This window comes from Castor canadensis, chromosome 2, assembly GCF_047511655.1.
Source record: "Castor canadensis chromosome 2, mCasCan1.hap1v2, whole genome shotgun sequence".
In the NCBI taxonomy this organism is placed as follows: Eukaryota; Metazoa; Chordata; class Mammalia; order Rodentia; family Castoridae; genus Castor; species Castor canadensis.
Genome location: NC_133387.1, coordinates 69,073,892 through 69,086,610, shown reverse-complemented (window position 1 = coordinate 69,086,610; position 12,719 = coordinate 69,073,892). Strand labels below are relative to the sequence as shown.

The following is a 12,719-nucleotide window of genomic DNA, read 5'->3' as shown; positions in this document are numbered from 1 at the left end:
GTTCATCGTCCTTCAGAATCATCCTTCCAGCCAGAAAATAACTGATTAAATCAGTGGCACATGTGCATGACACACTGCTTTTGTGTTCCTCAAATGTAGCGTGGAAATCACAGAGGACTATTTATATTGAGTGTTATGACTATACCTTGAGACTTTCCATACAAAACAAAACAATATTTTACAGAGCAAATGCACATCTTCTAAAATAACGAGTTTTGGGAGTTGCATTGTCCTAAAGCATAGCAAATCCACATTGGCTAACACGTGAGCTTTTCCTGGGAACATTTTGGTAAAAAGAAATTGCCTTGACAGGTGCATCGATGGTTACTATGGAAATCCTTCTCTAGGACAGTCCTGCCGTCCTTGCCTGTGTCCAGATGTTCCCTCCAGCAATCAGTATTTTGCCCATTCCTGTTACCAGAATCCTTGGAGCTCAGCTATAAACTGCAGTTGTCTTCAAGGTTATGCAGGTATGAAATATAGTTTATATTTTCCTTCTTCCATCCCACAATGCAATCTTAACAAGATCACATGTTCATAATTTGTCTGCCTTGGACAAATGAGTGATACAGAACAAAAGTTAATGGTAAGAAGGCACAATTAGCTAAATTGCTGCTTTACTGAGCAAAGATCTTACATGATTCAAAACCACGATGATTAAAAACTCATGCTACTGAGTTATAGTTGTTTTTAAATGTTTCAGAAAACTAATTGGACAAATGGGATCAAGTCAAATTAATTTATTGAAGACATAATTACCACGTATTGAATAAAATATGCATATATGATTAAATAGCAGGCATATGCTATTTATATTAAATATTATATAAGAAATTAAAGAATTTAATCAAACACTTTTTTTTTCCTCCTGGGCTGGCTTCGAACCTTGATCCTCTACCTTCTGAGTAACTAGGATTATAGGCCTGAGCCACCAGGCTTCTTTGTATAATTCTAAATAAACAATTTTGACTGAAGTTTCACAAACAGAGCTAAGTTTTTTGAGGTCTTGAAGCACTGATTTGGGCAATATGCAAACATTGAATAAGTCTTGATTTAAAATTTGTATCTGCTGCTCAATCAGAATTTTAGTCTTTGAAAGAGTTTAAGCATGAGTGTGAATGTGTAATGTAAACAAGAAAAAAACTCATGAAGTCAATATTATTTTCCTCAGTGTTAACTAGCAGCATAATAACAAATTATGTGACTGACTCCTTTCTTGTTCATTACATCTAAGAGGACACACATGGCTTTGGTTAGTTCTTACCTCTTCCTTCCCTCTTCTCTAAGCACACTTTGACTTGGTTGGTCAGTTTTTAAGAACTGAAACCATCTTTGGGCTAACAGCATTCCCAAGAGGATGAACCAAAGTGGAGAGTGGCCCCAAGTTTGAACATCTAAGCAACTGCCATTACCTAGAGGTCGGAGGGTGAAGAGTGCTGGGGAGAGAGATGGCATCTCTACATAGTACTCAGTGGAAACCCCTGCAAGGGCTTATCTGTCAAAAACTGCTCTTGCCCATCTTCCCTCCAGACACATCTGTCAAGCTGCTGCTGCGTGGCACTTTCCCTTCAAGACTGCTGCATTTGAACCATAGTTGATCTCAAGGATTAAGTGGAAGTTGGGATTCCCCAGGGCCAACAGGGGCTGAAATGAGCTTTGGGTCCCAGGACACAGGATATTACCTCTGGTTATATAGAAAGACCTAAAAATCTTATGTCACAACTCCTTAGTTTTGAAGAAACACTGTACTCCATACTTCACCAAAGACCTTCTAACTCTGAATAACTTTTTAGTTCTCTGAATAAATAATAAAAGTGAATGTTTAGTTAACTTAGCACTTTTCCTTACTCATTCTAATGTGTGACTTCCCATTATCTCCAGGGAAGCCCAGTAATTCTCTATTTGCAGCCTCAGTTCTTCTTCCCCCCAGCACTCTCACCTCATCCCATTCCCTTTTGCTCCCCTTTCTTCAGGTATTCAGTGTGGAGAATGTGCCCCTGGTTTCTATGGTAATCCAAGAGTTTCTGGAGAGCCTTGCCGGCCATGTGCCTGCAATAACAACATAGATGTAACTGATCCTGAGTCCTGCAGCATGGTAACAGGGGAGTGCCTTAAATGTCTGCACAACACTGGGGGCCCAACCTGCCAGCTCTGCAAACCAGGTCACTTTGGATCAGCCCTCAATCAGACCTGCAGAAGTAAGTCTGCTCCCAGCAAGGCGGGTAGAGTGGCTGGGTGCCAGCTGGTAAATGTGGAGACAGCTTTTCCATCTCATTTCATTGAGGCCAGTCCTGCTGAGTGACAGGGTTGTGGCACTGAACTCGTCAGCAGAAATGGGTGCAGTGCCACCCCAGGTGGTCTCAGGTGCAGTTGATATTCTTATTTTTTTTCTTTTTGATGGTACTGGGGTTTGACCTCGGGACTTCATCCTTGCTAGGCAAGTGCTCTACCTCTTGAGCTATTCCGCCAGCCCTGCAGTTAATGTTTTTACAGATGTTGTTAGTTTTTGTGACTGTTGCCTGTGGATACAAAGTGTTTCTCAAAGTGTGCTGCACAGGGTACCTATGCCAGAATCCTCTGAAGCTGGGGTGGAGTGCTGGGTTAATATGCAGATTCCTGGGCTGTATCTCAGACCCCACTGAGTTAGACTCTCTGGGAGTGAGGCCCAGAATCTGCAATGTAACAAGGTTATCAAATGACTTTAATGTATACATATGAGGCAGCCTGGTGTGGAAGACAAAGATTTGATTCTATATAAAAGAAGGGAGGAATAAAGTTCTCATTTTCAGGGGACATTTTAACCATTTCAAGCTACCCAATTCAATTTAGAAAACCATTTTTTTCCAAATCATTAAAATAAATAGAACTTTGGTGATGAGAGAGGCTGACATCATCCTCACTGTGAGCTCCTTGAACACAGTGGGTTGACCCATGTGACACTGACATTTGGGAAGATCAAAAACAATTGACAGGGTTCAACCTGCATAGATTCTCTACCAAATCCTGTAGCCCCTTGAGCCCTTTGGAAAAATGATCATCCAGGCTTAAAGCAGTTTGTATGGTTCGTTCAATGCCAGCTTTGTGGGATTTACCTCTAACAACAGCTCTATGTCCCAGGGTGTTCCTGCCATCCTTCCGGAGTGAGTCACACTGTGTGTCCCCATGGTGAAGAAGCTTGCCAGTGCGACCCTATCACTGGTGCATGCCCTTGTCTGCCACACGTCACAGGCCTGACCTGTGACAGTTGTGCTGATGGATACTGGAATCTGGTCCCTGGCAAAGGATGCCAGTCATGTGACTGTGATCCCCAGACCTCTCAAAATAACCATTGTGACAAGGTAAGACACTTTAAAACTTACTAGTGCATCAGAGGAGGAATTGGCTGCTAAACATGGTTTCCTAATGTGTAAGGAATGTTTTTTATGTGCCATTGCTAATTAGTGTTTTGAGACTAATTAGCAATTGGTCTTTATTACCCAAGGAATGAAAAGACATACCCCCCCCCAAAAAAAAGAAAAGGAGAACGAAGGTCTCAGGGTTAAACTTTGTCTTCTTCAGTTTTCTTCAGGCCTCTCTGTGACTGGGAAAGTCAAGTTCCAGACACAGCGAAACCCAGACACCCAACTTCCTTTCCACTAATTTTTATGCAGAGGATATGCTTATCCTCATAACAGGACCAAGAAAGAGATTGTCAGAAGTCACTAGTAATCAGAATGAAAACAAACAGGTGCCTTTAGAATAGACAGTTCACTTTTTTTTCTTTTTGGTGGTACTCTGGTTTGAACTCAGGGCTTTGAACTTTCTAGGCAAGCACTTGAGCCTTGCCGCCAGCCCCTTTTCCTCTGGTTAATTTGAAGATAGGGCCTCATCTTTTGCCTAGGGAAGGCCTGGATCACTGTCCTCCTATTTTAAGCTTCCTGCCATAACTGGAATGACAGATATGTGTTCCACCACACCAAGGTTTTTTCCATTGAATAGAGTCGAAATCTGACTTCCCCCCTGGCTGGGCTGAACTATAATCCTCCTGATCTCAGCCTCCTGTGTAGCTTTAGGGTGACAGGCATGTGCCACTACACCCAGCTATTGGTTGAGATGGGGGTCTCACAAACTATGTGTCCGGACTGTCCTCAAACCACAGTCCTCCCAGTCTCAGCCTCCCAAGTAGCTATGATTACGAGCATGAGTCATCAGCACTCAATTATAATTCCACTGTCATTCCCTGTGGTTCACAATTGCTTTACATGTGGGTAAAATGAGCTGTCTTCTTTATTCCAGACCAGCATTGATGGTTTCTAAGTAGAATAAGCTGTTCAATATATAATTAACACTACTTAACCACACAATTCATTTTTAGTGTATAAAACAAGGAACACAGAATTTTTTTTAAATATTCTAACACTGTCCACTTATTTAAAAAAATTTATTAATGCCATGCTTAGTTTTTGTTTTGCCTCCCTTTTTGACTTAATGAATCCATTCTTTGAAACATTCTCACATTGATAGAGATGAAGAGAAGATAAAACAGCAATAAGAAATTTTAGAAAAAGTCAAACCCACAACATGGAGATCAGGGTTTAACTGGAATCAAAATGCTAATTTAAGAAGCTGGAGTCTTTCTAGTGTTTCTAATGAGTAAACATGACTCATCTCCAATTTCAGTTCCATTGTTCAACTTATTATTCAAGGCCAAATTTTTATACAAGTAAACTTTTGAAGGCAGGTTTTTATTTTGAGACAGGGTCTTTCTATGTAGCCCAGGCTAGCTTCCTGCCTCAGCCTCCTAGGTGCAGGGATTATAGGTGTAAGCCACCATTCCTGGTCGAAGGTGTTTCTTATATAGAATATGTTTCCCTTCTCATTTTCTTCCTTTTCTGCACTCCTCCCCCAGCAACTCACATAAACACACCATACCTCTTTTCAAACACATACACTTCTTATTTTAAAATAGATATGTGATATTGTGAAGATGGTACAGAGAAAATGTACCCCACAGTGTCCCCTATTACTAGTGTCTTACTTGAGTATGATACAGTTGCACAATTAATGAACCAATATTGCTATATCATCACTAATTAAATTCCATAATTTATTCACATTTCCTTAGTTTTCCCTAATGTCCTTTTTCAGTTCCAAGACCTCAACCAGAACTCATTACAATTAGTCATCATGTCACCTTGGGTTCCTCTTATCTGTGACAGTTTCTCAGACTTTCCTTGTGTTTGCCTTGATAGTTTGAGGAGTATTTTGTAGAATGTTCTTCCATTCAAATTTATGTTATGTCTTTCTCATTAGACTGAGGTTTTTTTGGGTTGTGAGAAGACCAGAGAGGTAAAGTCACCTCCTTCTCATCACAACATGTTAAGAGTTCTTGTTGTATATATGAATTCTTACTGTTCATGTGAATTTTGATCACTTAGCAGAATTAGTGTTTGTTCAGTTTCTATATTATTATAAAATTATTCATTTCTTCCTTTCTGTACTATACTCTTTGGAAGGAAGTCCTTTTACAACCCATTCTTAAGGAGTAAGGAGTTATATCTACTTCCTTGAGGACAGAGGGATTCCATAAATCATTAGTGTTCTTCTGCACTGGAGAGTTGTCTGTTGTCACCATTTATTCATTTATCCAATCATTTATTTTTAACACTGTGGATTTATGGATACTTATATGAAACTGTTAGTTATGGTCCAATACCATTTTGTTGTTCAAATTGTTGTAGGCTAGGCCATTAGAAGCTCTTTCAGTTGGCTCCTATATCCCTTTGACATACTCCAATATTGTAGGATTTTTCAAAGTAGTTCCTCACTTTCTGGCAGTGCAAAATGTTCTGGGCTCATCTTATACATTTCCTTCCCCAGCCCTAGAATCAGTTATGTCCCCAATGAGTGTTGGTTCCTTTATTGCGGAATGGTTTAGAAACCAAAATCTTGGCACTTGGATGACCACCCCCATCTTACATATTTTTCTCTACTCTCCAAACTAGCATCCACCAACCATGGCTTCGTAATCCATAAGGGTCTTCTGACATTCATGACATCACTGTCTGGCATGCTTCTTAGACCTTTTAGGAAGCATATTTGTAGCAGCATTCAACACAAAGTTCAGTCATGAAGGCCAAGAGCAGCCTATGAACTTGAAAATCAGATGGCAGTGGTTTAACCAAAAGCCTCTTATGAAAGGGTACTTTGGGTTGTTCGGTCCATGGAGGAAGGTTGCTCTCTACAATCAGGAAACACTTGCATTGGAACAGAGAAGACATGTGGGCAATTAGATTCCCAGCTGTTTAAACAACTACTGATAAATGTCTCTGTGTCAGCCAGGAGGTAGTCCCTAGTGCATTCCCACAGAGAGATCCAAGTGTGCTGTCCAATATTTTCATCAACAATTTAGATGGAGTTGGACAAACAATCTTCTCAAATTTGCAGATGCTGCAAAGTTGTAAGTTAATATGATTAAAAAAAAAAAAACTGGTAGATATCCTACCAGGCTATCATGTAGGCTAGAAACAAGATGAAATGTTCACAGGGTAAAAATAAAGTTGTGTAATCAAGCTTTAAAATCCCTTGCATAAATACAGGGTGGGAGTAATAACTTGGCACCCGCTCGTGTGAAAAATGTCTGAGGATTTTCAATATATGCAAGCTTCAGATGAGCCAGCAGTGTTCCAGGGCTGCCAGAGAGATGACGCCTCTTCAGCCTGAGGTAGAGGGCGTGCCATGCCCAGATTCGGCATGACTTTCTTCCCATTATCAGCTATACTGGTCAGACAAATCCAGGAGCATTTCTGTCATTTCAGACATCTTTTTTTCAATTTTTTAAAGTTCTAACTAATACACATAGTAATTGTATATATTTACAGGGTACAATGTGATATTCTGATACATGTATACAATGTAGAATGATCAAATCAGGGTATTAGCACATCTGTACTTCAAACATCACTTCTTTGTGTTAAGGTCATTGAAAATCCTCTCTTACAGTTATTTTAAAACGTACAATAAATTATTGCTAACTATAGTAACCCTACTGTTCTATAGAATACTAGAGTTCAATCCTCCCATCTAACTGTATTTCTTTTTTTTATTATTTATATTTGTTTATTCGCATGTGCATACATTGTTTAGGTCATTGCTCCCCCCACCACCCGCCCCCTATTTCTTTCCCACATCCCCCCCCCATCTAATTGTATTTCTGTAGCCATTAACCAGTCCTTCTTTATTGCCACCTCCCTCTATCCTTCCCAGTCTCTGGTGGCTACTCTTCTACTCTTTACTCCTATGAGATCAACTTTTTTAGCCTCCACATGTGAATAAGAACATACAGGATTTGTCTTTCTGCTAAGCACCACATTGTAAACATAATACAGACAAAACAAAAGTGTGGGTTCATGCGTAGAACAATGCTGTTCTGTAATGAAGGTGCCCAGCCCAAAGAAGAAAAGCAAAGGCCAATTGAGATGGCCATCTGTTTGGGGAAGAGGGAGGCTGCCTGTTTTGTGTAATTCTGGAAGTTAGGACTCAGAATAATGGGAACCAGTTACAAGGAGGTAGATTATACATTACTATAAGAAAACATTGCTTAAAACAATCAAGAACAACCATCAATCTGACAGGCCTCAGGGACACCAAGGCTCCCATTATTCCCTATATTTGACCAGGAGCTAATGGGAATTCCAACAATGGATAGATGCTTGGCAGATCTAGCCTCTTTGCATCCAGTTACTTATTCATTGGCAACCTATTACAGAGTTGATTGATGTTTAAGCAGATTTGGTCAAGTATAATATAAGACTACCACAATAGTGATTTGCTTTTATATTTTCTTCTGTTATTTCCCAGTCATCTTGGTTTTCATAAAAGCCAGTCAAGAATCCAGTTGAAAGGGTAGAAGAAAGTTCAGCTTTCTCCCCAAAACACAGTTAGATAAATGTCATTAAATGATTAACTGTAAAGTGCAAAAAAATGTCATTTTGTTGAGTAAAACATCACCCCAGTTAATGGAAACTACATCTCATGTTCTTTAATGGAAACATTACTTGACAAATTAATTAATGAACATTAGACCAGGTCTTTGGCTTCTCTCCATCTCTGATGGAAGGAACTCTCATAACTATAGAGGAAAAGAATGCAGCCCATTTCCCAATGTTTGTTTTGTTTTCATTTACATCTGTGTATGTTTCCTAGTTTGGGGCCACCTGTCCCTGAACAGCTGGAAGCAGGCGGTATATTCAAAAGACCTAAGCCAAAACACATTAACTCCTGATCCTTGGTAGTGTCGGCGGTGGTTGCTGGCTGTGGAAATTATCCTTCCTCCTCCCTTGCACAGCTGTATGTCCTAAATCACCAGAGGGAAAAATGTTTTCTATGAAAATGAAAACATAGACCATGAAGAGTGTCCGTTCTTCACTCATGACTATTCTCACAGCTTACAGGCCAGTGTCCATGCAAGTCAGGCCATGCTGGGAAACGCTGCAGTGAGTGCAAGGAAGGCTATTATGGTGGTCCATTTGGGCAATGCATTCGTAAGTACTGGAATTCTAAAAACACATGGATATAGTCAGCTGGCCCCAACACGGGCCTATTACAAACCCACTGAGTTTCAGATTCCTTTATTTGGTTGTTGTTCTTAGCAATGTAGACTTAGAAAAACCACTAAGTTAATTCCTACTTTTGAAAATATTTTTGTAGACCTACAGAAAAAGATTATTTCTCCTATATCAAAACTTTTAGCCCATATTAAATGTTAGTGTATGATGAAACCTATAGTCTATATTAAAATCTCTCAAAGTCATTACAGTGAAACAAACCCATAGGGTCATGACTTACAGCCAATGTTCTGCTCTTTTGGAAGCCTGATGAAGAAAACTGGCCACTCTGGATTGAGGTAGAGCTGGCACAGAGGTCAGAGGAAACCAGAGATGTTTTCTCAGTGACTCTTGTGACTCTGGGGCTATCACATAGTCTCTTTCTTATTTTATTCGACGATTACTCATAGAATGCCTGCTGGGTAATGTAGATAGTGAACAAGCAAGATGATACCCTGTCCTCTGGAGTTTGTGTCCTAGCACCCTTCATTCCATGTATGGGCCCTGATTGCAGACTTAGAGCATCTCTGTCCAGTAGAATGTTCTGCAATGAGGGAAATGTTCACTTTCCATGCTGTCCATCACAGGAGCCACTAGACACAGGAAACTATCAAGCACTTTAAAGTGTAGGTACTACAACAGAGGAACCGACTTGAGCACTTACTTATTTAAACTGAATAGTCACATGTGATTAATGGGTGCCATATTGGAGAGGACAAATTTAGAGTCCAGGCTGGTTCCTAGGAGGTGAGATTTGAATCTTCATTTGAAGTCAGCTTCCAAAGGAAGTCATTCAAAGAAGTGTCAAATGTGACAAGCTTGTAATCATGGTTGCCCCATGTTCCTACACATAGTAACCCTTCTCTCCTCTCCACACCTGTATAAAAATGTGCTGTTGTGCTAAAACACATTGCCATCATTCCCTTGCCCCATTCAAAGACATGTTCTCAATGGTTTTCTCCAGGCCATATTTAACTGAGTTTTCTAAGTGGAATTGCTCATTTCAAAACCAGAGAAAAGAAGCTGGGATGTGGCTCAGTAGTAGACTACTTGCCTAGCATATACAAAGCCCTGGGTCCCATCTCCAGCACCCAAAAAAAGAAGGAATTTTGGCTCTTGGAAAATGTTGGAGAGCCTCTTTTTCTGGGCCCCTCTAATATTTTAGTAATCTTATTCCATAAAAATGCATTCTTCTTTTATATTGAAGCAATAGGGAAAGCTTTGCAAATGGTCAACTCAGGCTCCGGACCCTGCTTAGGCTCCTGGGGAGAACAGTTGAGGAACTTTGGCCCAGCATTACAAAGTGACATATGCTGCTCCCAAGGGCTTCATGCTGAGTGAGGCCCCCTGGACCAAATCTGAACGTGCTGGATGGATTATATCCACTTTCTTTATAATTCACACCATGTATACTCAAGCTGTCAAATGCCTTTTAAATTCTTTCGTTCTTTCTTTCTTTTTCTTCCTTCCTTCCTTCCTTTCTTTTTTCTTCTACTTGGGTTTGAACTCAGGGTATTGTGCTTGCCAGATGGATGCTTTGCCACTTGAGTCACTCACTGCCCTAGCACAAATCATTTGTTTTTTGTAGTGAGTCCAAAGATATGAGCTAGTGATTCCCTGACCTTTTGAAAACTGCAGTAAAGGCAATAGCTCTCCCCATCCTCCATCCTCTGACTTCATCAGACACCTACTCAAATAAAGTGTTATGTGGCATCAGCTATTTTCTTTTTTAAACTATGACAAAAATGCAGCCAGGTATGGTAGTTCATACCTGTAATTCCAGTTACCCAGAAGATGGAGGTAGGAGGATCACCTGGCCAGAAAATGTGAGCCACTATCTGAAAAATAAAGTAAAAAGGGCTGGGAGCATGGCTTAAGTATAGCAATTGCCTAGCAAGTGTGAGTCTGTGAGTTCAAACCCCAGTACAAGAAGAAGAAAAAACTCATGACAAAATGCATTGAATTTCTCCTCTTTTTTTTTGAGAATGAAATAATCTTCTTATCATGGAAAACAGTGGGGGTCAGTACCCCCAAGCTGGATATTACTAAGCAGCAGTGTGGCCATGGGACCTCTTGAAGCCAGTGGCACACATAAAGCAGCCTTGGAGGCAGCAGCTGCAGTCACCAGTGTGCATGAAATTCATGTGCCTCACTAAAACAGATGAAGACCCCACCTGTGGACACTCACTCAATAAAAAGAACATCTAATATTTTCCACATAAAAACCATGAGCTGATTAGTGGGGTATAGAGAGGCATGCTGTATTTTAGTTGCCATTGTACTGATCTCTAAAATCATGTCTTTAAATTGTCACCTTAGAGACATGAGTTGGGAAATCCTGGGAAGAGAGAAGAGGGGTTTATTCTTGATCTAGTCATGAACAAAAGACCAGGCGACATTCTCTGTTCCTTCTCTCTTCCTTTTCAGCATGTGACTGCAACAGAGAAGGAACCCAGAAGCCTGTCTGTGACCTGGACACAGGCTTGTGCCACTGCCGGGAAGGTATCAGTGGCCAGCAATGTGATCGCTGTGCCCGGGGTCACCGCCAGGAATTCCCTGCTTGTCTCCGATGTCACTTGTGCTTTGATCAATGGGACCATGCCATTTCTTCCCTCTCCAAAGCAGTGCGAGGGTTCATTAGGCTGGCTGCTAACCTGGAAGATAAAAGAGAGATCCTGCTGGGCTGTGAGGTGGACTTCATAGGCCTCAGAGAGAACATGTCTGCAATTGAGAGGATTCTGAAACATCTTGTGTCCTCATCTGGGGAGTTCGTAAAAGTCAAGGCTTACCATGACTCTGTGAGGTAAGATTTGTGCTCAAGGGATAGATGGCTCAACTTCTGATTTTCCTTGGCGCCTACTGAATTTCTACATACTCAGTCTTGAAGTGAGAAAGGGCCCCACATTGACTTTAGGGAACTGATAATGAACAGTTAAAGCCAGGGTGGTAATTATGTTTGTCTGCTTCTTTCTTGCTTGGTTAAGCTTACCAGTGGGTTTTTTCCCCACAAGCCATTGATTACAACAAAAAGACAATCAATGGTGGGGAGGCAGGGAGAAGAGGAAAGGAATATAATGAATGGAGGGAGTGAACTTGTTCAAAGTACACTGTACACATCTATGGAATTCTCAAAAGGAAATCCCCTTGAACTATCAACATATGCTAATTAAAAACAAAACAAAAAAAGGATTAATAAAAGGATAATATTCATACTGACCTGGCCGGGGAGAAACCATGATCATGAAGGTGGTTTTCCCAGGGCGAGGCTTATCCATTGCACTCCCGATGTGCTGACCCGTGCGATTTCCCCAAATGTGGGAAACTTGACTGCATAATTTGTGGTAATGGGAGACTGCATTCGTGCTCTCTCCTGAAAACAAAAAAGATAATATTCATGTCATTAAGAGGTTAATCGGGGAGCTGGGAGTGTAGCTCAGTGGTAGAGTGCTTGCCTAGCATGCATGAGGCCAGGGTGTGATGGCCAGCACTGGGGGAAAAACCCAAACTCAGCAGTGCTGAAAGACATGAATTGGTCTACAGCCACACTACCAAGTGCACCTGATCTCACCTGAGAGACATGAAATTGGGAGTACAGTAGTTTCTACTACAAATTATATGTTTTTTGAAGATTATTCAAGGAAAACATGCCAGATCGTCCAGTTCTTCAGTTGCTCAGAAGCCCATACATTAGTGTGCACTCTTATACAAGGATGGTAATTCATTCAAAATGAAAGATCATTTTTATTACTAAATCCTTTTTTTTCATTCATCAGCCATTTCTTGAGATTATGTTGGCCATTCCGGACTAAGAGTCAAAACACTACATCCCACAGGTCAAAACCAACACAACACTGGTTTTGTGGATAAAGTTCCATTGAAACTCGATGACATTGGACTTGGGTGTGGCTCAAGTGGTAGAGAGCCCGTTTTGCAGCATGAAGCCCTGAGTACAAACCCCAGCACCCCCAAAAGAAAAAAATAAAACAAAAAAAGATGCCCATGTGTTACAACCTTCTGTGGCTGATCTCCTTCTGCAGTGATAAGAGTCACATAGTTTCAACAGACACCAGACCACCTGAGGCAAAGTTTGCCAGCCTGCTCTGGGCAAAAGCAGAGTTAATCAAGTATAAAACC

At 40.8% G+C, this 12,719-nt stretch overlaps 1 protein-coding gene, 1 long non-coding RNA gene and 1 other non-coding gene across 10 annotated transcripts in view; 2 read left to right on the top strand and 1 right to left on the bottom strand.

Moving 5' to 3' along the window:
- Nucleotides 1–12,719, top strand: part of Lamb4 (laminin subunit beta 4) — a 103,194-nt gene that overhangs the window by 65,108 nt on the left and 25,367 nt on the right. For 7 of the 8 annotated variants that reach the window (XM_074064993.1, XM_074064994.1, XM_074064995.1 and 4 more), the window contains 5 exons: nt 313–470; nt 1,974–2,198; nt 3,118–3,338; nt 8,426–8,522; nt 11,013–11,388. In XM_074064993.1, coding sequence (XP_073921094.1) covers nt 313–470; nt 1,974–2,198; nt 3,118–3,338; nt 8,426–8,522; nt 11,013–11,388 — 1,077 coding nt within the window. The remainder of the gene's footprint in view (nt 1–312; nt 471–1,973; nt 2,199–3,117; nt 3,339–8,425; nt 8,523–11,012; nt 11,389–12,719) is intronic. The other variant, XR_012445210.1, reaches the window with a different exon arrangement.
- The window catches only part of LOC141420682 (uncharacterized), a 47,268-nt gene continuing 42,543 nt past the window's right edge, over nt 7,995–12,719 (bottom strand). The window contains exons 2-3 of the long non-coding RNA XR_012445211.1: nt 11,803–11,955; nt 7,995–11,239 (exon numbers count right to left, since the gene is read on the bottom strand). This is a non-coding gene — a long non-coding RNA (uncharacterized lncRNA). The remainder of the gene's footprint in view (nt 11,240–11,802; nt 11,956–12,719) is intronic.
- LOC141420922 (U1 spliceosomal RNA) lies at nt 11,795–11,958 on the top strand. Its single transcript, XR_012445646.1, has one exon. It is a non-coding gene; the product is annotated as a U1 spliceosomal RNA (small nuclear RNA).